The sequence below is a fragment of the Prionailurus bengalensis genome, chromosome D2, assembly GCF_016509475.1.
Source record: "Prionailurus bengalensis isolate Pbe53 chromosome D2, Fcat_Pben_1.1_paternal_pri, whole genome shotgun sequence".
Lineage (NCBI taxonomy): Eukaryota > Metazoa > Chordata > Mammalia > Carnivora > Felidae > Prionailurus > Prionailurus bengalensis.
This window is the reverse complement of record NC_057351.1, coordinates 39,349,523-39,373,415: the sequence shown is the minus strand read 5'-3', so window position 1 is coordinate 39,373,415 and position 23,893 is coordinate 39,349,523. Positions and strand designations below refer to the sequence as shown.

The 23,893-nt window shown below is 45.0% G+C and overlaps 1 protein-coding gene across 6 annotated transcripts; it reads left to right on the top strand.

Moving 5' to 3' along the window:
• The first annotated feature begins 174 nt into the window (after positions 1-174).
• Positions 175-23,479, top strand: DYDC1 (DPY30 domain containing 1). Of its 6 annotated transcripts, none has more exons than XM_043596720.1 (9): positions 175-305; positions 457-530; positions 2,563-2,657; positions 3,230-3,392; positions 4,053-4,154; positions 10,606-10,698; positions 12,581-12,637; positions 13,536-13,640; positions 22,581-23,479. In XM_043596720.1, exons 4-9 carry the CDS (start codon positions 3,246-3,248, stop codon positions 22,623-22,625), a joined length of 549 nt encoding a protein of 182 aa, XP_043452655.1. In that variant the 5' UTR covers positions 175-305; positions 457-530; positions 2,563-2,657; positions 3,230-3,245; the 3' UTR covers positions 22,626-23,479. The 6 variants fall into 6 exon arrangements, with proteins under 6 accessions (XP_043452655.1, XP_043452661.1, XP_043452657.1 ...); XM_043596726.1 differs by lacking the exon at positions 22,581-23,479 and adding an exon at positions 16,067-16,167; XM_043596722.1 differs by lacking the exon at positions 2,563-2,657.
• The last annotated feature ends 414 nt before the right edge of the window (positions 23,480-23,893 follow it).

Genomic DNA, 23,893 nt, shown 5'->3' with positions numbered 1-23,893 from the left:
TCACCCAACCTGGGAGCCCCCGCTCACTGCCGCGCGCGCCCCGCGCCCCGCGCCCCGCGCCCCGCGCCCCGCGCCCCGCGCCCCGCGCCGGGGTCCCTTACCCGCCGCAGCGCGCCTTCTCGCGTCCCGAGGCGCGCGCTCGTTGCCTAGCGACGGGAGATGCCTAGCGACTTTGAGCGCGCGGGCGCCGCCCAGACCTGTTGCTGGCGCTTGGCTGGGGTCCCGCGCGCGCGGTGGTTCGGGCCGTTGGACCTTGTGAGCGGTGGGGGGCTCAGGCGACGCCTGGGCTCCCCCAGCAGAGCGAGGTTAGTGCAGCGCCTGGGGGCGGCCGCCGTTGCTACCGCCTCCTCCTCCGCCTCTTACTTTCCCTCCCCTCCCCCTCAACCCCGCTGGCGGCACTGCGCCGCCGGGTGGAGAGGACTGGAAACTCTACCCGGGCCCGTCCTTTCTCACTAGGCCGGCCGGCTTTCTCCTAAGCATGGGCAAAAGGACTTCTTTGTACTTCTTGTGACGACTTCTACGGGCTTGAGGTAGCTGTTTCTGTGGGAAAGAGCTTTCTTCTATTGCGCCGATGCGTCCGTTGGTGTTTATGATAAGTAACATTCCTTGCAAGAACCTGTGTATGGGTATTGTCATTTCGTGGACAGGAAACATGCCAAGCGAGGTAGCAGATGTTACCTGGGTTCTGCTAAGCCATGCCCATAGATCCGAGACTGACCCTCCATTGGGAGCCGCTCTTAGGCCAGAGGTTTCTTCCTTGGGGACATGGTCCCTTTCCCATGTATTTTCAGGAATCTGTTGCCTGTTTTGTGTTACTCCACTTCAGATGATATTGACCTGTCAATGTAGTTATTTTTGTCCTTAGAGTATATCCCACGGAAGAAGCACAGTGAAGATACCGTGTCTCAAACTATCTGTAATACTGTCATTCTCTCTGTATGGTTAAGACACCCATGCCAGCTCGATAGGGAATTAGGCTCATTTGTGCCAGTTTTTAGAGTTTAAGTTTTTATGGCTGCACTTATGTACGCATATACACATTCCTTTCTCCACTGCTGTTGTTAATGCAAAACATACTATATACAGTTTTTGCACCTTGCTTTTTTTTTTCTCCCAGTGTCCTGGAGGTCACTCCCTATTTTAGAGACCTTCCTCGTGTCTTTTATATGCACAGTAATTCATTGTGTTGCTGTATTTCGTCAGTCCCTTAATGAAGAAGTTTTGGATACAGTTGCAGTTTGACTATTCTAAATAACGGTGCAAAATAACTATGTGTATGTATCATCACTCCATATTTTTGCAAGATAGGATCCCCAGAAGTGAGACTGATAGTTCAAAGGGTAAATATCTGTTTAATTCTCTAGATATTGCTAAATTCCTCTCCATGGGGACTATACCATTTTGTACGCTCACCACCATCAAATGAGAGAGAAGAGGTGGGGCTTATGGATGAACCTCAGGAGGTTGTTGTTTCTGAAATTTTAGGCGGAATGTTAGGTGCATCTGTCCAGGGACAGGACCAGACATGCTGGCATTCTCTGCTCTATAATTGCTCATGTCTGACATATAGGCACACAGTATATATTTGTTGAACAACGATTATATCTCATTAGATTCTCAGAAGAGACTGGACGCCGTGAGGGTAATTTGAGGGTGATTAGTTTTTTCAAAGCACCTGAGATGCAGTTGTTGCTACATTTCTTTCCTTCCCTTGTTCCTTCCTTCTTTCTTTCCTTCCTTCCTTCCTTCCTTCCTTCCTTCCTTCCTTCCTTCTTCCTTCATTCCTTCTCTCTCTTTCTCTCTCTCTTCTCTCTTTTAAATCTGGTCTAAGATTGGGGCACCTGGGTGGCTCAGTCGGTTATGCATCTGACTTCGGCTCAGGTCATGATCTCACGGTTCGTGGGTTCTGTATGCATCGGGCTCTGTACTTATAGCTCAGAGCCTGGAGCCTGCTTCCAATTCGGTATCTCCCTCTCTCCCTCCCCTGCTCATGCTCTGTCTCTCTCTCAAAAAAAATTAAATCTGGTCTAAGATTATTCCTGTCCATCTTCATAACTGAATAGACTGGGACATTATTGGGAGAATGGAGAAACTCGTTCACTTGCCTCCATGGGAAACCAGCGTGTCTGCCCTGTGATTAAAACACACTCCTTGAGGAGCTGGAGGAGTTTGTCTTCTAGAGGGAGGATGGCCATGCGCGTACACAGATGATTCTCAGGTTGTATGACAGGTGCTGTGTGAGTTGCTTGGAGAAGGAAGAATTTCTTTACGGTGCTTGGGAAGGCTCAGGGAATGATAGATGACCTACATCATGCGGGTGAGGAGAGACATTTCCCAGGCTGGGAGATGGTGAGGAATCATTATGCACAACAGCCCTGGAGACTGAAGTGTGCAAGGTGTGACTGGCAGCATGGCAGAATGTTCAGTATAGTCAGATCCCAGGATGTGCTGGTGGCAGAGGAGATGTCTGGAGGTGAGCGGGCAAAGAAATTGGGGCCAAAGCATTAGGAGCCTCTTATGCTATCTTTTGAAGGTTGAATTCTTTTTATTCTTTGTCCTTAGAGATTCATGGACTTCTGTGGTCTCTTGAGGTGGAGTATTGTGATGTTTTCTAAAACGGACCCCCATGGCTTGGGAGGAGCATCTTAGTCATGAAGGTAATGGCTCTGGAATGAAGATTTGGGTATGAATCCCATCTCCACCATATGGACTTACGCTCCTTGTGTCTGGGCTTCCTCATCCACACAGTGGGGATAAATAATACCGATTTTTTACCCATGTTGTGAGGATTAAGTGACACATGCATTGCTTGGCGTATAGTCAGCTCCCAACGACAGTAACCCTTTTTCTTTTTTTGTCGTTGTTTTGTTGTTGTTTAGTTTCTGTATCATTTATTTCTGCTTTAATCTTTATTATTTCCTTCCTTTTGCTGGTTGGGGGTTTTGTTTGTTGCTCTTCTCTGACTCCTGGACTCGAAAGCCCTTCAGGATTTTGAAAGCGCGTCTTAGTGTTAGTCGTAGTGACATCTGTGGAGCCTTTTTTGGAAACTGTGAGAAGTTTCCCCGGAGCCAGCTTTTTTGTGTCATCCCTGACGGGGGGGGGGGGGGGGGTGCGCCCACGACTGGTGACAGGATGTAATGCTTTGTTGGCCTCGCCAGACTCTACTTTCTACTTTCATTGTGCCTTACTGAACATTTCCTGCATTAATGCAAAAACATTTACCTTTCAGAGGTTAGGGGTGAGAAATGGAGTCGACATATCTTCAAAAGTGCCTTGGGACGTGTCTAACTCAAGGTCTTGCAGAAGTGGCGAGAATTCGCCCAGTGGATCCAATAGAATATTTAGCATTGTGGATTTACAAATACAAGGAAAATGTGACCATGGAGCAGCTGGTAAGTGGGGACCTTCTTGTAGAAAATTAGAAGAGTGAGGGATGCCCCAGTTGGTTGAGCGTCCAACTAGGTCACGATCTCATGATTCCTGAGATCTAGCCCTGCGTCTGGTGGGCTCTGAGCTGACAGCGTGGAGCCTGCTTGGGATTCTCTCTCTTCCTCTCTCTCTCTGCCCCTCTCCTGCTCCTGCTCACATGCACACTTGCATGTGCTGTGTCTCAAAATAAATAAATAAGCATTAAAAAACAGTAGAAGAGTCAAATAATTGGTCTGATTTGCTTTTTTAAAAAGTTCAAGTGTTCTTTCTTTCTGTTTATAAAAATAGCATGTTTATTATAGAAAAACTTGGACAATATCAAAAACATTAAAAAATACCCAGAGAAGACCTCTTTCTTCTAGTCTTTTTTCTATACATTTTCTATACATTTGTAGTTTTTCTTTTTACATAATCGTGAACATACCCACTGTATAATTTTAATTTTATGCTCTTTGTTCAAGTAAAACACACATTTCCCCAAAATGTTACACATTTTCCACACGGGTGAAGTAAAATTTCCTTACCCTTTCCCCATTGTTGGTGATTAACATGCTTTCAAGATTGTTTTCACAAATTGTTTTATCTCCACTTAGTCACTTGATATTATTTTTGAACACTGCTAGAGACAGAAGGAAATGGCCAGCCTGGAGCGTGAGAGAGAACTGGCTTTGATAGAGCAGGAAATGATGGAGAGGCTCAAAGCAGAGGAGCTCCTGATTCAGCAGGTGAGACAAGCGTGGGGGTTCAGGGGTGACTGGAATTAGTGGGGCCAGCCTCAGTGCGGTGCGACCCAAATGGCGAAAAACTCCCCATCGCTAGTCAGTTAGGAATGGCTTTCTTCTATCTTCATGTTTCTGTGTTTCTGTATCTACGCCTTCTTTACTAGAGAAGCAGCAGCAGCTGGGGTAGGAGGAAACCCAGGGAGTGTGTTCTCATGGAAGCCAAGGGGAGAGAGCGTCTCAGTGAGACCCGAGGAGTCAGTTGCTGGTTGAGCGAGAGCAAGACTGTGAAGTGCTCATTCAAGGCCACTGGTGACCTTGATAGGAGGAGTGTGTTGGGGAGGGGGGAGGATAACGGGGGAGACGGTGAGTGAAGGTAATGCTTTCACGGAGATTTTCAAGGAGGGAGGCTGGGTTTTTTTTAGGAGCAGAGGGGAAGGGAGTGGTTGATGTTAAGAAATGGGGAGAGGATAGTCTGGGTACACGTGGGTGTATAGGTTTTGTGGCACAAAGTCGAAAGCAGTTTCTGAATGACTCTTTCTTCTTTATGAAGTAGAGACCATGATCATCTTCCAAGAATGGGGCGATGAAGTGGGAGGTGTGGGAAGAGCGGTGAGGGTTTGAAATGGTGGCTTTGGAGGATGTTAGAGTTGACCAGGAAACTTAGCATTGCTTGGTGGCATGGAGTACCCTGTTAGAGTTAGAGACCAGGCGTTTATAATGTTGCCAGTTGGTTTGGTTTTATGATTATGGGTTTTCTCCACTTAGGCCAGATATTTGAGTGAAGATGTGGAAGGGGCAGACCCCTTGACTGAAGTAGGTTTGGGGTAACGGGTTTAGGGAGCTGAAGATGTTGGTAAGAGAACGGTTTAAGGGATGAGTCCTGGAGTGTAAACAAGATAGGGAAAGTTCCAGGGTGGCTTCTGGACCGATTTAATTTATGAAGAGCCTCTGAACTAAATTTAGGTCATCCCTACCATTCTACCACGTGGTACTTAACTCTAGAGTCTCGAGTCACAGCTACACATTTGCGAAAGGGAAAGAGGCCCGTGATTTGGGTGTGTGGATAAGAAGGAGAGTATAGACATGGCAAACAGTTTCTCTGCCTAAACTCTCATGCCTGATACTTGGGGAGAACATTCTAGGCACCTTAGACAGATATGGCTATTGAAAACTTTACTGCTTCCCAATCTCCTTTTTATCTAGTCATTTGGCTAATTCCTATCAGGAGGTGGCAAAGCATTGAGTTGGATGTCAAACGATCATCCAAATGGGTGAGTGTCTGCTGTAGTTGCCCCAACTTTCGAGAAGCTGCCCTTGTTCTTCAGCTCCACAGCCAGTGTCTGCCCCCTTCTATCAGAATAAGGAGAACCTCTCAGCAGTTCTCCTCCCCCAAGGCAGCTACGTCACAAATGTAGCGGCACTTAACGTTCGTTGACTCATCCACTTTGTCTTACTTAGATCCAAGTTGGCAATACTAGAAATCAAGCACTCCTCTCGCGGTATCCTGTTGACCAGCGTGAAGTGATCCACTGTGCATTGAACCCTGAGCATTGTATGGGGAATGGAAGATAACAGTAATAGTCTCCAGAAGATTTTATGACCAGTTAAAGAAATAGCTTGGTGGGCAGAAATAGATGAGACGAGGAAAAGGGGCACGTGGGTCGGGAGGAGGGAGCACCAGAGAAGAGCTTGGGAGAGAGTGAGACCGAGATGCAAAGACACATAGAGGCGCTCGGAGTCCATTGGATCCAGTGAGCTTGGGCTTCGGGACTCTGGTCACTTCCCTGCTCTCACAGTTAGTGCTACTGATTTTTAAGCACTCTCCAGTAAACCCTGGGCCCTTGTGAACTGGGAAGTATTTTTACTGCCATTTTCTACTTAAGAGCTTACTGAGGAGGTATAAAAGCCGGTCTGTCTGTTTGTTTGTTTTGTTTTTTGAATACCTTTTCTAATGGTTTTACTCATGTGTGAAGAAGAGAATTAGGTTTTGAAATTTTCCCGAAAATGTTACACTGGTTCTGATGACCAATGTGGTTGGTATTTGCCAAGTACATTTTGCATTGTTGTTGAGAGATTAGTTATCTCACTTCCTCTGCGAATGTCTGCAAGTGGATTGAGTGATGTGTTCTTGCACTTTGGCTACCTACCCCATCACTTTTATCCTAGTGTGCATGATACAAAATTACCAAGAAATTCCCTTCAACGACGTTTTGTAAATAAATATTAACTCCTGTTTATTATCTCTTTATTTGTCAAAATGTATTATTTTTAAAAGATGTGTTTTATTTTATTTATTTATTTATTTTTTTAATTTTTTTTTTCAACGTTTATTTATTTTTGGGACAGAGAGAGACAGAGCATGAACGGGGGAGGGGCAGAGAGAGAGGGAGACACAGAATCGGAAACAGGCTCCAGGCTCTGAGCCATCAGCCCAGAGCCTGACGCGGGGCTCGAACTCACGGGCCGCGAGATCGTGACCTGGCTGAAGTCGGACGCCTAACCGACTGCGCCACCCAGGCGCCCCTAAAAGATGTGTTTTAAAAGCATAACTTTAAAGTGCTCTTGGGGCGCTGGGTGGCTCAGTTGGTTAGGCGTCCGACTTTGGCTCAAGTCATGATCTCGCAGTCCGTGAGTTCGAGCCCCGCGTCGGGCTCTGTGCTGACAGCTCAGGGCCTGGAGCCTGTTTCAGATTCTGTGTCTCTCTCTCTCTCTCTCTGACCCTCTCCCGTTCATGCTCTGTTTCTGTCTCAAAAATAAATAAATGTTAAAAAAATTTTTAAAGTGCTCTTAATGGGATATGTATGTATTATGGAGTATTATGTAGACATAGCAAGAGAGAACGAATTTCCACAAATGTTGTGTCAATGAAATAAAAAAAATAAATAAATAAAATTGACTGCAAAATAGAACTTTCTTTTTGGAATCCGGCTTACTACTTGGAAGACTTAAATTATTTTTTAAAGATAATATTTCACTTAGTTGGAGTTCAGAGTTAATGTTCCTTATCATCAAAATTGATTGAAAATATTTATCTGTGAATGCTGATCTGTAATGAGATTTTAGTATTCCATCTTTGAAAATAGCTTAGAGATGCTTCCTGCCAAATACTGATTATCAGTCCATGTGCATATAATTTTGACCATATTTATCTCCTAAAATGCATTTGTAGAATTCTGTTAGATTTTTATCTTGTTTTGCCTTTTGGCATGTCATTACCTTGTAGATTAATCACTTCCAATTGAAGGTTGGTAAAAGCTTCTCAATCACACAGTTAAATGGATTTGGGGATATGGAAATTTAATTTGCACTTAAATCAAGGCCAAAAAAAAAAAAAAACCCAACAAAACTCTGGATCTATAGTTTGAGATTGGGAAATATACCTGCTGCAGATTTGTGTGGGGATGGGGGTCTAGTTTCTTGTTTTAGATTTTGCCTGCATGGGAAGTGAATGAGGCAGCTTGACATGGTGATTCAAACATTAGGTGTTGTTGAAATGTCTGTCCGGCAGGGCTAAATTTTTACATATTAGTGCTGTTTCACCTTGTATGTTTAGTTTGAATCGATTTAAAAACATTATTAGGTCTGTAGCAAAAGCTTATTTCCAAAGCCATTTACGGTTTGATAATAGTGACTGAACATGATTCTTCTCATTCAGAAAAATTTCAATCTTGGTCCTGAGCCCCAAAATTCACACTAAACTGTTACCATGTTTTCATTTCATGATACATGGCCAGTATAGAAAATTCAAATTTCGGCTTCACGGTGAAGCCGTGGAACTGCTGTGTGTAGGGCAAGCCTAGATTTATTCGGTTTCCGTTCCTGACACAAATTCACAGAACTGATGATGGGCACGCTCGTAAGGGTGAAGGAAAGGTGTTGCTGGTCCCGCTGGCTCAAGAGCACGTGACGCTTCCTGCAGAGCACCTGCTGGTGGGCAATACGGCCACGACTCATAGGCTCTCCACGCTGTGTTTTCACAAGCTTGGTAAACGTGTCCAACTAAGCCTCTTTCCGTTCACCATTGGTTGTAACACATCTTAGCAGGTTTCGCTGCTGGTTTGACTGAATTAATGTTTCTCGACTTCTTCGAAAATATTCTTGCCTGTAGTTGTCCCATGAAGACTGTTCATAGAGGCTGATCTTTCAGTCACTTTAGACTCAGCCCTGGGGCCCCTGGGTGGCTCAGTCGGTTGAGCGTCTTACTCTTCGTTCCAGCTTGGGTCGTGATCCCAGGGTCGTGGGATCAAGCCCGAGTCAGGCTCTGCGCTGAGCATGGAGCCTGCTGAAGATTCTCTCTCTCTCCCTCTCCCCTGTCTCTCTCTGCAAAAAACAAAACAAAACAAAACAAAACAAAAACCCTCAGCCTTGATTCCAGTAAACAGTAACCCCTGAGCAGTGTTGGGAACATTAGTCTACCCATCAGGAGCCAAGGAAAATCGCTCAAAATAACTCGCCTTGTTTTTAATTGCCTGTTGATGTTGCTCCCAAAGCCATCAACTCTTTGAGCAACTGTTTCACCAAAATCTTAATGTAAGTCCACCCCCCCCCTGCCCCCAGGACACTGAAATCAAAACACGTCATTAAATCATCATTGGTAAGTGAGCGTCTTTGCTTCGCTAACAAAGGAACCACTTGGGAACTTGCTTCCATTGCAGTCTCATTTCTATTTTTAATTTTTGTGAAGAAATCTTGTGATGAAGTAATTCTGCTTAAATTTTCTAATACTTCTGACCTTTGTTTTCATGTGGGCTGAGAATATTGTGATGACATGTGCTTAGTCTGGTAGTATTGCATTCTTTTTTTTTTTTTTTTTTTTTTTTTTTTTTACAAAATGTGCCCTTTTATTTTACTTTTTAAAATTTACATCCAAATTAGTTAGCATACAGTGCAACAATGACTTCAGGAGTAGATTCCTTAGTGCCCCTTACCCATTTAGCCCATCCCCCCTCCCACACACCTTCCAGTAACCCTCTGTTTATTCTCCATATTTATGAGTCTCTTATGCTTTGTCCCCTCCCTGCTTTTATATTATTTTTGCTTCCCTTCCCTTATGTTCATCTGTTCTGTCTCTTAAAGTCCTCATGTGAGTGAAGTCATATGATTTTTGTCTTTCTCTGACTGACTAATTTCACTTAGCATGATACCCTCCAGTTCCATCCACATAGTCTCAGATGGCAAGATTTCATTCTTTTTGATTGCCTAGTAGTACTCCATTCTATAGATATACCACATCTTCTTTATCCATTCATTCATTGATGGACATTTGGGCTCCTTCCGTACTTTGGCTATTGTTGATAGTGCTGCTATAAACATGGGGGTGCACATGTCCCTTCGAAACAGCACACCTGTATCCCTTGGATAAATGCCTAGTAGTGCAATTGCTGGGTCGTAGGGTAGTTCTACTTTTAGTTTTTTGAGGAACCTCCATACTGTTTTCCAGAGTGGCTGCACCAGCTTGCATTCCGAGTATTGCGTTCTTTTAATAAAGTATCATTGCTTCGTAAACACCATACTTTGCCATTTAATTTGATAATAAAATAATCCACTCTCCACTGTATCTTCAGAGAGCAACATTCCAAATCCACATCTTTTCTTGTTTTGACATGATGGGTGTGCACTGTTTTAAAAAATGTCATGGTGTGGTGATACCATGCCACCCCAAGAACTGTTGAGATAAAATGGCATGACTGTGATTTGTAGTGTGCTGAGCAGAGCAGAAAATGATGAGAGTACCACCTATGGTCCCTGTTGCAACTACCCAACCGCCGTTCTGCAAAACCAGTCACAGACAATAAGTAAGCAAATGAACCTGGCAGTGTTTCAACAAAACTTTTGTTTATAGGCACCGAAACTTGAATTTTCTGTAATTTCCATGTGTTGCGAAATATTATTCTTTCAGTATTTTTCAGCCATTTAAAACTGTAAAACCTTTCTTAGCTCATGGACTGTACAATACAGGACTGGGTTCAGATGTGGCCCACAGAATTTAGTTTGCTGACCCCTATTCTAGTGTGGCATGTCTGTTGAGTTGGAACCAAATATGCTGTTGATTATCTGTGGTTTCAGATAACATACTTAAGGTTTTCTCATCCACTCTTCTGTAACCAAGGTTTGGCTATTTGAAGACCTATCTATGGATGAAGAGATTTTATCTGAAAAAAAAGTACGACAATCTCATTTGTTGCTCTAAGAAGAACAGAGAAAATAACATGATTTTGTGCAGATTGTTCTTTTCTGCAAATTAGCAATTAAGGAAGCTTCCTTTTTTATGTTAGACTTCAGGAAATATTTGTAAAAGCTAAAGTATTAGGCGGCTGTGATCATTTATTCTCGTAAGCGTCTGAAATTTACGTAGGTATGAACTTAATTATCCTGGGACATTTCAGAGTGATTAGAGTTAATTCCTGGCAATTGATCTGACTTTAACATGACTTATTTATTTCTGAATATTCAGCAACAGCTGGCACTCCAGCTGGAGTTGGAAATGCAAGAAAAAGAGAGACAAAGAGTAGAAGAACTACACAGAGCTCAAGAACAATTAGAGAAGGTAATTTGAAGTTTTATACCTGCCCGCTTTATTTAAAACCTCTTAGAACCCTCAAACTGTTTCTTCCAGCTGTTATAACGTGGGATTCATAGACGTGCTACACATTAGCTGTGTGACTGACACAAGTCTTATAACCTTGTTAGTCTCCTTTTGCCTTTTTGAAAAATAAGAATAACAAGATATCACTAGCACTATCTTACTGGTTTGTCGCGAGGATCAGCCAAGACTGTATATGTGAAACTGCTTTGTGAGCAGTAGAGTTCTCTCTTGGGGATGTTAGCAACATTTTAGTCAAGGCACAGTGGTCCTTGACTATGGTAGCTGATGTTGAAGGTTAAGTTCTTTGTAACGTTGAGGGCGTTCTGATCTCTGAGACAGTCGCATATTTCTTCCTCGTGTTAGATGTGCTATCAACAATATTTTTACGTTTCAAAATATTTTTATATGGCTGTTTCATGTCTTTCATTCAATTACGCAGGGACTTATGCTAAAAAATCTGTTTCGGGGCGTCTGGGTGGCTCATTTGGTTGGGCGTCTGACTTCAGCTCAAGTCATGATCTCACAGTTCGTGAGTTCCAGCCCCATGTCGGGCTCGGAGCCTGGAGCCTGCTTGGGATTCTGTGTCTCCCTCTCTCTCTGCCCCTCCCCTGCTCACGCTCTGTCTCTGTCTCAAAAACAAATAAAAACATTAAAAAAATAATTTAAAAAAAAAGTCTGTTTCCATTGACTGTCTGTATAATGTCAGACCTCTAGTTTGGCCAATGTTCCCTGGGATCCAAAATGTGTGTGTCACATAGACCAAACTTCTGAAAGACTGAGTTATACCTTTCAACTGGATATTTTATATTCTATGTTTATAACCAGCCTCGATTTATTCCACAATTAAAATGAAAAATAGAAGTAGGTTTCATTGAATATGTCTATTCATGGCTTAGATGAGAGCATCATTATTTAGAGCACTTTTTTGAAAGGTGGAAGAATGGATTGAAATCAAAAATGAGATTCTTAAAAAGATGAATTAAGGGGCACCTGGTGGCTTAGTCAGTTAAGTGTCAGGCACTTGATCTCAGCTCTCAGGGCTGTGAGTTCAAGCTCCTCATTGGGCTATGTGTTGGGCATGGAGCCTACTTAAAAAAATAAAATACTAAGATAAAACACAAACAAAAAAGATAAATTCAAAACCCTATACATAGTCTAAAAACACACGTAGTTAACAAAAACACAGATGCTGATGTTATCTCAGTCTGAATGTTGGAGGGCACGTGGATATACATGCATGTGCACACACACACACACATAAATACATGGGGACGTTGGGGCGCCTGGGTGGCTCAGTCGGTTGAGCGGCAGACTTCAGCTCAGGTCATGATCTCGCGGTCCGTGAGTTCAAGCCCCGCATCGGGCTCTGTGCTGACAGCTCAGAGCCCTGGAGCCTGTTTCCCCTCCCCCGTTCATGCTCTGTCTCTCTCTGTCTCAAAAATAAATAAACGTTAAAAAAAAATTTTTAAATACATGGGGACGTATATCCCCTTTCTCTCTGGTGAGGATTCAGTGATGTCAAATGGAAGGAAAGTTTTTGTTTTGTCACTTGTCACCCTGACATAATTTGGCTTTCGGTTTGATGTCTCAGATCATTTCATTTTTTAAAGAGTCGTGTTCAATTATAAATAAAACATGGTTTTCTATTAGTGTCAAGTGTTAAATGAGACTGTGAGCTGCAGTTTTGTACTAAATGTATTCAGGTCACCCTTTTAAAAGTGATGACATGTTTGCTGTTAAACTGATCATAGCACTATGTAAAAATAAACCTTCTTGAACATTAAACATGGAATCAAAATGGAAAGTATATTCAAATATTTTTCTTCATTTTTATATATTGTAGGAGATGAGAATGAATATAGAAAACATACCTACGAGTGAAGATAGTTCACATTCAGAGGTGAGAAGGAAACATTATTCTGTGTCACGTGAAATGAATGAGTGTCCTGGGGGGCAAAGCTTAACTTTGATGCATTAGGAGCTAAACTTTTTATTTAAAAAAAAAAAAATTTTTTTTTCAACGTTTATTTATTTTTGGGACAGAGAGAGACAGAGCATGAATGGGGGAGGGGCAGAGAGAGAGGGAGACACAGAATCGGAAACAGGCTCCAGGCTCCGAGCCATCAGCCCAGAGCCTGACGCGGGGCTCGAACTCACAGACCGCGAGATCGTGACCTGGCTGAAGTCGGACGCTTAACCGACTGCGCCACCCAGGCGCCCCGGAGCTAAACTTTTTAATAAGGAAATTATCAAACTTGATAGTCCAAGTATGTGTTCTAGTAACAACAGTTCACAAGTACAGTGTTCTTTAGAGCAAAATCTCAAAATGGATAAAAATTGGACTTTTGGTTTGCGTTTGTATTTTTTATTTTTTTTAAATCTAATTTATTGTCAAATTGGCTAACATACAGTGTGTGCAGTGTGCTCTTGGTTTTGGGGGTAGATTCCCATGATTTATGTCTTACATACAACACCCAGTGCTCATCCCAACAAGTGCCCTCCTCAACGCCCATCACCCATTTTTGAAAACCAGAATGTCGTGAGATATTTATTGGCCATATGTTTACTTCCAATGATACATGTTAATTTTCTGTATTAAATTAAATTTCTTAAATTTAAGTAAGTTTTAGCATTTATCTCTAGAATTCTCTCTCCATTAACAGGTGTTGGTTCATTCCATTAATTAATGACACTGAATTTGGATGTTGTAATTCAGAAATCTCCTACCAAAATCAAAGAAAATTAACGTATTTGTTTTGAACACATCTAATATTAGAAATGAATTTTAATGATTGTAGGATATAACCCCAGACTCAGGCAAAACGCTAGCTGAAATTAGCGATCGATATGGGGCACCTAACCTGAGCAGAGTGGAAGAACTTGATGAGCCAATGCTATCTGATGTAAGTATCCTTAAGAAAGTGTTTTGTGAAAAACAGATTTGTTTGTTTGCTTTGTTTTACTCTGGGAAAGCCTAGTGCCTGTGAGGCCTGGGTTGGATGGCAAATGGGCCCTTACTGTCATAGAAAGAAACCAGTTCCCCGAGTGCTGACCATATTCCCAATCGGCCTTCTGCCCTTTTGTGGACCTGTGCTCCTGGCCACCAGGGGCAGGCTGGGCTCAGGTCTGGCTCCTTGCAAATGTGTCAGCACTGATGGGAAAGTAGCTGGAAGCTGGAGCTGAGGTCATGGTGTGCCATATGCAGAGGGTGATGTATATATATTTTGGAGTTAGGTTTTGAAAATCTCAAAATCTCTTCAAGATATATATTTAAAATCATCTGGTGAAATACATAATCTTTAAGTTAAATGTTGGGGGCCAGCTTATTGTTTCTCAGGAACAAACACTAGAATGAAATAAATATCCTAATGAAAGTGCATGCTTTTACAGTATATAAGTACATATGCTTGTTTAATAAACACATGGTGTTTTCTAGGTACCAGGCATTGTGCCTGATGTTGTGAATAAAACAGTTTTTTTTTTTCTTTTTTTTTTACCTTGTCTAGGGGGGAAATAGGCGATTGGATAAGCAATTGATAGTCATTGTTAGAGGGAACAAGTGGTTTATTGCCCAGAGCAATAGGCTTTGACAATGAACAAGGGAGCTATTAATCTGAGCCAGTCCTGCGGGTATAGACCAGGACTGTCCTGGCAGAGGATGTATTTAGTGACCTAACCATGCGCACTGACAAAATGGGACAGCCAGCCCAGCGGAGGAGCCCTATCAGGGAAGGCTTCCTGAAGGAAGTTGGTGACTGATTGCTGGGGGTGCGAGGGGGAGGATGCGAGAGTACAAGACAGCTAGAGACCTGACAGGGGAGAGTTGGGGGTGTGAGGCAGGGAGGAGGAGAGACCACGCAGGGGAGGGAACAGGAACCAGGCTGTGAAAGGCCTGGTAATTTGTGCCCAGATGCCGTAGATTTTATCCTAAAGGCAATGGAGGCTGATGCTATCAGCACTGCATTTTAGAAAAGCTCTCTGGCAGCAGCATGGAGGGGAGGATGGAGAGAGAGAGAGGTGAGGACACCCATTAGGAGGCTAATGCAGTAATGGAGAGAGAGATGGCATCGGTGGCCTATTCACAAGGGGGAACTAGAAGGGCTTGGTGCTAATCAGTTAGTAGAGATGTTCCATTAAATGTCTGCTGTGTTTTGGGACCACGCAGGGAGGTAGCGAAGACAAATGCACAGAACAGATGGGGCTCCTGCCCTCGGGGCAGGGGTGGGGGGTGCGGCGTGGGCCAAGGGCACCTAAGAGGACAGACCTAGCCTGGATGAGTCTTCCTGAGGAGATGAAACTTAAGGGGTTAGTCTGAGCTCAGCCCAGCAGACAGGGAGAGCAAGACATTCCCACAGAACGGAATGGCCCAGCTCAGACGCTGGCTGGGTTGTGCGGAGCTTGGAGATGGTGCAACTCCAAGCTGGAGAAGTGGCTAATGGCCACATCACACTGTGCTCTGTATGGCAAGTGCAGTGGGATTCACTGAAAGGGTTTATGTGAGGACTGGAGCTGTGGCTTTAGAGGGGAGAGAGAGGATTTGAGTGGGCACGCGTGGAAAAGAGAGACCACTTAGGAGGTTTTATAATTATCCAGATGCAAGATGACCAGGGCTAGGATCAGGGTGTAGACAGCAGAGATGGGGAGAACCCAGTGGATTTGATATTGGCTGGGAGGATAAGGGACAGAAGAAAGTCGAGGTGATGCCCAGGTTTCTGCCATGGGCAACCAACCGGACTCAGAGCTTAGCCATTTGTTGAGGTGAGGAACGTAAGAAGAGGAAGTAGGTTTTGTGAAAATGATGGCTTCCGTTGTGGACATGTTGAGTCTCAGGTGACCCTGAGATACGCAGATGTAAGTGGCCAAAGACCAGTTGACGTGCAGTACAGGTTCAGAGGACAAGAGAGATGTCCAGGCAGGAGATAGGGACATAGCAGCCATTGGCATACGAGCTAGGTGAAGCTAGGAGAGGGAGTCGGGTACCTAGGAGAACGTGCAGAATGTGCAGGACGAGGCTCAGGCACATCCATTACACATTCCATCATTTAAGGGGTGGACACAGGAGGAGGACCCCTACAAGAATGGTAGGGATAACAGTAAGAAAGGGGGGAGGGGAGCAAGAGAAGGAGAAGAAAGGATGGGTTGATAAACACTGTGCTTGAGAACACCATTGTTATCATGCTGAGTTTGGATCTTACTTGAACTAGTTCGAAAACGAAAAGCTTCATTTACATAGTCACATAGAATTGACCCCAACTCTGATTTCTTTGGCTTGTACCTTTCCACAATTCTGACTGTATTAAAGTATATTTACTTTTTATTCTGCTTTTAGGTTGCATTAAACATTGATCAAGATTTGTAAGATCAACCAACCCAAGAGCAATGCATTTTTCTGCTTGTTTCAAGTTTCAAAACATGAGGTTCCCAACTGTATTTTTTTCCTCCAAACCTGAACTCTGCTTTTTTTTCTTTTTTCTCTAAAGACAGCTTTATAAATGGGCTTTCAAGGGTAGCCTTAACAGGTTGTTTTGGATTCTCCGATGCAACTGGTTGTTTGTAGGATTCCTCAGAGAGCAAGAGAGAGAGTTTGCCCAAGCAACCGGAAGGCGCAAATGGGAGATGAGCCGAAAAGACTGTGTGTGTGTGTGTGTGTGTGTGTGTGCGCGTGCGCACGCGCGCCTGAGAACAAGATTGCCCGAGGTGAAGGCTACGGTCTGTGAAGAGTGAAAGGGGCTGCCACTGTGCAGGACTTGGGAGTGTTCGACATGCCTTAGATCTGAGCTCCCCCTGGAAGTGGACTGTGAGGATTTCTCCAGTTTGCTCGGCAGTGATACTTTGTAGGACCATTAATCCATGCTTACTGATAAGGCTGGATGGGGAAGGATGCCAAGTTCTGGGGTACCAAGACCCAACATTTCTTTGGATCAACCAGTGTGGGCAGATATCCTGGTGATACTGTTGGAGAGACGCTCTCGCTGGACACAGGCCATGCAGGGGGCTTCCTTGGATGGGCGCTGGGTGGTCCATGGGCCCTGACTGCTCTCCTGGCCCCTTGGAAGTTTCACACCCAACCTTGAACTTTAGGGAGAACTTTGCTTCTTTTTTAAAATTCTTCCAAATCTAAGTCTTTATTATGAATCCTTTCTGTTATTTAAGGAAGGGTATAGGCATGGAAACATAAATGCCAGGAAGAGGATTCTTAAATAAGATTTTAGGGGCTCCCTGGTGGCTCAGTAAGTTAAGCATCCGACTTCGGCTCAGGTCATGATCTCATGGTTTGTGAGTTCAAGCCCCAGTGTCGGACTCTGTGCAGACAGCTCAGAGCCTGGAGCCTGCTTCAGCCTCTCTCTGCCGGCCCCCCCTTGCACTCTGTCTCTCTCTCTCAAATATAAATAAACATTAAAACAATTATATAAAAAATAAATTAATTAAAAATTTAAAAGATCTGCTTTTGGTCCTCATATATCTTTCCTGAGGCAATGAGAACAGAACAGCCTAGTTGCTTAAATGGGAAGAGAGAAAGGGGGGAAAATAATGGGGAAAGCCCTGGTTTCATTAAAAAGAAATGCTAGGGGCGCCTGGGTGGCGCAGTCGGTTAAGGGTCCGACTTCAGCCAGGTCACGATCTCGCGGTCCGTGAGTTCGAGCCCCGCGTCAGGCTCAGGGCTGATGGCTCAGAGCCTGGAGCCTCTTTCTGATTCTGTGTCTCCCTCTCCCTCTGCCCTCCCCCGTTCATGCTCTGTCTCTCTCTGTCCCAAAAAAAAAAAAAAAAAAAAAAAGTTGAAAAAAAAGAGAAATGCTATCTTGTATCAGTTCTGTATATTCTTTAGAAAGAAGTCCCAGGTACCCTGGAGAGATGGTTTCTGGGTCAGTTGGGCCACCAGGCACTGTGTCCCCAGCATGGATGACCTGTCTCAGTCTGCCAGGCAGGTGTCTAAGGCAGCAAGAGAGCACGTGTCCCCCTGCCCCCCAGCCTGGGCCTGTGAGGGCACCCTCGTGGAGGGCTGGGGGTGGAAGGGCGGGCTCAGGGGGCCCTTGGGCTCAGAGCAGCCCAGGCAGTCTGGTGCTGGGGCTTGACAGCAAGAGTCTGTGAGTGCCCGCTAGTCGCGGGGTGAATCACTGTGGCTCTGGGACACAGGGTAGCCCTCTTGGAAGCATCCCCAGCCAGATCTGGGCATAAGAGGGAGGAGGTAGAACGGGGTGAAAAAGGAGATGACGCTTTTTCTCTCAACCGTCTTCTACGCCGAGTAATTTTGGATGAGATGTGAATTCATCCAAATATTTGTGAGCTTTGTTTCTGGATGCCGTTAAGGTACTCAGGAATAATTTGATCCTTTCTGGTCTTGCTTTCAAGAAGCTTTGTTAGGTGGGACCAGAGAAGAATTGAGTCTAGGGCAAGTTTTGTCCCACCATTAAGGCCACACACTCTAGGGACACTGCCCCATGTTGCGTGAATTATGAGAACTGTCACTTTGGCTGTGGAAAGAGACACTATCTTCATTGTATTTTTAGACCACTTTACTGAGGTGTGGTTGACAGAAAGGTAACTTATTCCCAGCTCTCTTTGAGAGAGCTCGTGTGCCCTCCAGTCATCTGAGAGTTTCTTTCCTTGGCTTCTTATCACTTCTTCCTCCCCATGCATTTATTACTCAGCTGAAGACTCAGGGGGACCCTCTGGAGGTACCCCTGGACTCCGGGCTCTGAGACCACTGGGCTTCACCCACAAGGCGGAGCGCTGATGCGGTTGCAGGGAACACTGTTCCCCGTTCCTCAGAGGTCTTTGTCCTCTGTTGCCTCAGGTTTACTGTCCCAACAGCTGTTGTTTCGCACCAAACGGTGCTGGTTTTTCGTCGTTTCACAGGTGAGGGCAAGGCCTGTCTCTGTCGGTCCACCTTCGCCTGAAACCAGAGTTCAGATGCCACAGACTTTTTCTCATGAAAATCCCTGTTCCTTTGCTTCTTCAACTTGCCTAATTTGGCGAAATTTAATGTGGTTACTTTCTGAGAAGAATTTAGGGGGTTTGGGAAGTATCGAATGACTTGTGTCTCTTAACCTGCTTGGAACCAGGCCGAAAGGGCCAAGCGGGAATCAAAGAATCAACTTTACAGATGCTAAAAGGCCACCAGAGAGTGCAGGACACCAGGCCAAAGCTGAGTATCCTGTTCCTCCTGGCTAGTTTGAAGAGAAGCCGCTGGAGAATGATAGTTCTCTCTGTGTCAGCTGAAGAGCCCGCCTGATCTGCTTCTCACGTGGAGGACCGAAGCACGGTGGGGCTGTGGCCGGTCCTGATCCCCGAGACCTTCAGGAGCGAGAGCTCGAGAGGCCAGGTTGAGCGTGGGGCCTTTACCCAGACCCATTCACCCATCTCCTGAAAGAAGGAAGAGAAGAGGGTGCAGAAATTGCCTGGCTCCCTGTTCTGCCACACGCTTCTGTCCTGGGAAATGACACTTCTCAGTATTATTTTGCTTGACCTAAGTGACCAAAAACCCTGACTTGGAAACAGGCTGACACCCTTGATGCAAGTGGCTTAATGGATCAAATGATCTCTTGTCTCCCACGAGAAGTCCAGAGAATGGGCAGGCCGCAGACGCGATGGGTCAGGGCTCCGGCACCCTCTCTCTTGGCTCTGCCTTTCTGGCCTCCACCGGTCTCATCCTTGGGCTCTTCCCAGTATGGCTGCCGTCAATAATTCCAGGTGCTATATTCAGCCATGACAGCACCTCATGGAAGAAGAGGGGAGAGTCCGCCTGGTGTTTTTATTTATATTCCTAGAAACTCCCCGGCAGACTTGCCTTTCTGTCTCACTGATTATGATTGCATTCTACATTTATTCTCTCCAATTTCATTCACAAAGAAGATAAGGAATCATTACACTGTCGTCTTACTGATTCATTGGTTTATAGATTCATTTATTTTCAATCTATGTCAAAGGGTCATAAGTAGTCACCAGGGTGGCATAAGTGTGGCCCCTAGAGAACCAAATCTAAGTGCCATCTCTGCAGTTAACATGAACCTGAGAATGAGTGCCTCTAAAATTTTGCTGTGGGGAACTCTGATTGCCTTGCCCTCCTCCTGGCCCTGCCATTTACTATGGGGAATAAGAATAGGGCATGACCTTTGCCCTACAGCACTTTTGGGTCAAGTACAGCTTGTGTGCACATATAATAGGAACTAAGTACCTGGTGCAAATAGAAGCTAAGCATTTAGGGGAATGAGATTGGAGCAAGCTTCATGAAAGCAAGAACATTCCCAAAGGAACCTTAAAGGAGAGGTAAGTTTTCAGTGGGTGAAATTCATGGCAATGTGAAGGAAACTGGGCCAAAGACAGATGGGCAGGAACCTGACCGGGGAGGGTCTGAACACCAGCCTCCAAAGTCTGCACTGGATGTTATATGTAAGTGATGAATCACTACATTGTATTCCTGAAATCATTATAACCCTATATGTTAACTAACTTGGATTTCAATTTAAGTAAAAAGGAAGAAAGAGAAATGAATAAACAGCATGAAGTGAGGAAGTGGGTACAGATTTATGAAAAAGATTCTCTAATGTGCATTAAAATCATTTGGATGGAGTGGTGAAGCTATTAAAATATAAACATTTCTGGGTCTCAGTCTTAGAAGTTCTAACTTAGTTTTAGCAAAAACCAGAAATGTGCATTTTAAAGAGCATCCCAGTTTTAATAAAGGCTGGACTATATATATACATTTTTAAAATTTTTTTTTCAACGTTTATTTATTTTTGGGACAGAGAGAGACAGAGCATGAGCAGGGGAGGGGCAGAGAGAGAGGGAGACACAGAATCAGAAACAGGCTCCAGGCTCTGAGCCATCAGCCCAGAGCCTGACACGGGGCTCGAACTCACGTGACCTGGCTGAAGTCAGACGCTTAACCGACTGCGCCACCCAGGTGCCCCAAGGCTGGACTATATTAAAAAAATTGACAATGAAAAAGAGGAAAGGTAATGGAGGAGAAGCCTTTCGGCTGGGGGGTGGGGGTCAAACACCTTGTAATTTTAAACTTGCTTCCCCTAAAAAGCTTCTTCCCTGTGGCAATAACGTGTCACCCAGCCAATACAAAGACCAGCCTACTTAATAGTTGTGCTTTTCATTGTAAATTGTATAATTGCCTTTTGGTATCATTGCCTTTTGGGCATCTTGACCTAATATATCCTAGGGCCTGATGACCCTTGGATAAACTGAACGTTGATATTTTAGCCTTTAATGAGTATCTATTGTTTAATGCTTAAAAAAAATTAATTAAAAAAAAAAAAAACATCTGCCAGGGGAATGGACCACAGAATTAATGTTGGACAACTCTTTGCGCCCAATGGAAGTTCATTCAGTCAAAAAACACTTGATAGGGGCGCCTGGGTGGCTCAGTCAGCTAAGCGTCTGTCTTTGGCTCAACTCATGATCTCGCGGTCCGTGTGTTCGAGCCCTGTGTTGGCCTCTGTGCCGAGAGCTCAGAGCCTGGAGCCTGCTTTGGATTCTGTGTCTCCCAATCTCTCTCTGCCCCTCCGCCCCTCTCAAAAATAAGTAAACATTAAAAAAATAAATAAAAAAGCACTTAATAGATGCTTACTCTCTGCCTCAGTTTCCGCATCTGGGTAATAAGTAATAGTGCCTGCCTCTTAGTATTGCTCCGAAGATGAAGTGACTCAATTCATGTGAAGTTTTCATAGGGGTGCCTAGCCCTTAGTAAGCACTCAACAGGTAGTGAAGTTGTTGCTGCTGCTGTCTTACCTGCCAGGTACTGTGCTAGGTAAGTGGAGTCTGCATTAGAGCTCTTCAGTCCTATTCCCCAGTGCCCCATAACAAACTCAACAGTAGAACAGCATCCATGGGTAATGGAGGCACACTAGAATTGGGGATTGGCAGACTGTCACAAGACCGGCGGGATCTGAAGTCAAGTGCGAGCAGCAGTGGAGTGTGTGGCTACCATGTTCACCATTAGCTGGGTGTCAGCACTTGGCTCTAGGCAAGGAGGTAAGAGGCATTGTTCAAAGCAGATTCCCAGCCAGGGAAAGGTGGTGATGGGGGGCGGCGGTGCTCAAGGTAGGTGAGGAGACAAGAAGGGGCATAACTCATGGGAGGCGTCTGCAAGAGTTCAGTGTTTAGGAAGGCTGTGGCCCTTACAAAGAACTTGACCATAAATTAGGAACAGGGTCAATGCCCATTGTCCAGCTTTGATCCCAACTGGAAGGACTGGGGCAAGACAGAAGGGGGCTTGTGACTGGGTGGGAAGGCTTGAAATTGGTGGAGAGGGGAGAGGACTAACAGGGAGCACTTCTTAATGCCGGAGGCTCTATCAGGAGTTCGTGGGACTATGAGTATGAGCTTGTGTTTGAATGTGTGGAGGAATGAAGTTTCAGAAAGTAACTACGCAGAGTTGTTCACTAATGAGCCTTGGAGCTGGCCTTGCTGCCCCATGCGGTTTGACAGAACTACTGAATGTGTGTGGGATACTAAGAGCGTTAGAAAATAGCCTTGTCTAAAATAGAGTTGACTCTAGTTTCTTAGTAGCTTTTTCCCTTCCTCATTTCTTCAGCACGATAGGTAGCTTTGTTACTAACCAAGTGCCCAATCTAGAAGGTGGGAGTCATCCTTGACCCTCCGTGCTTCTTATATTTCGAGCCCAATACAGGGAGCCTGATACCGACTCCTTTTTCTCTCATGTTCCACAGCCACAGGTGATCGGTTTCTTAGCCAAAATATAAGAGATCAGCTTGTATAACACATTGTTCAGAGTCCTGTGCCAGCTACCTCCAGATTAAAGATTGTAAGGGCTTATCCCAATTGCAACCAATGGCCATTCACCCTTTATCTAATTCTTCTCATTTCCACAGATCCCTCTGAGCTGGCTTCCCTCTGAGGACTGTGCTAGTTTCTGAGAACACAAACCAGTGTGAGAGGCGGTCAGTACCATTGAAATGCACTCTTCCAGATGGCGGGCAAAGGCACAAGCAAGCAGATAAATCAGGACACAAGCTCCAAAGGGCCAGTTTGGTAGGTAGTGCCATTAACTTTTTACATGGAGAGACGCTACCTAGAACTGCATGGAAGTGAAAGACTCAGAGCAAACGACACCCACACAAGAACAAAGGTGCAGAATTGATGGTGGGTGGGCAGGAGGAACATGTGAGCAGAGCAGTGAAGATGGGAATACCCTCAGGAAGCTTGAAGAATAGTAGGTCTGGGCAGGGGTCTGGGGGAGGGAGGTTGAGCAACGTCAGGTCTGGACCAGGTTGTGAAGCACATTACATCCCAAGCTAAGAAGTTTAAACCGTGTCTGCTGACAACGGGAGTGGAAATGAGATCTGCACATGGACAAACTTCACTGGGAATGAGGGATGAGGATGTGGCCCTCTGTCACAGGGAGAAGTTTTAAGAGGTTTTAAAAGATGGTATTTAGGCTGCTGTTGTCCTAGTCTAGGCCTGAGGTAATGAGGGTCTGAGCCTGGGTCATGGCAGTGGAAATCTACTCCATGAACATTTGTCTTGGGTTGACCACGCACGCACCAAGAACTGAACTAGTTTCTTATGGGGAACATGAATGTGAGCGATTGATGGTCCCGCCTCCCGTCCCTCACAGGGAGAAAGTGAGTGATGGGTCTGACACATTCCAGAGGTGGACTTGGAAGCTGATTGAATGGACGTGGAGGGCATAGGAAAAACCTGGATCTGGAACCTTGACAGGGCCATTGAGGGCTCGGGGAGATGAGGCGGGGGCACTGGTGTGAGGTGGGGATGGACACCTGGCCAGCTGGGTGTGTAGCTCGGAGCTCCTCTCTGCTGCTCTCACTGACCCAGGGAGTGGGGTGGCAGGGCGGGGTGGGGAGACACCGGAAGTGACATAATTGATGTTTTTTTAGGAGACCAGAGTCTGAGCCCCATGACTAATGTATACAAGACAACACCATATTCCAAAGTGTCATTAAAGATACTCAGGGGCACCTGGATGGCTCAGTCGGTTAAGCGTCCGACTTTGGCTCAGGTCGTGATCTCGTGGTTGGTGAGTTTGAGCCCCGTGTTGGGCTCTGTGCTGACAGCTCAAGAGTCTGGAGCCTGCTTCGGATTCTGTGTCTCCCTTTCTCTCTGTTGCTCGCTCTCTCTCTCTCTCTCTCTCAAAAATAAAGATTAAAAAAAATTTTTTTTAATA

Excerpts from the sequence above, each read along its gene's own strand:
- DYDC1 (XM_043596722.1), top strand. The coding sequence starts at position 3,246 with ATGGAGTCGACATATCTTCAAAAGTGCCTTGGGACGTGTCTAACTCAA. Across the intron at positions 10,699-12,580 it reads CTCAAGAACAATTAGAGAAG|GAGATGAGAATGAATATAGA; the intron begins GTAATTTGAAGT and ends TATATATTGTAG. Across the intron at positions 13,641-22,580 it reads ATGAGCCAATGCTATCTGAT|ATCCCTCTGAGCTGGCTTCC; the intron begins GTAAGTATCCTT and ends TCATTTCCACAG.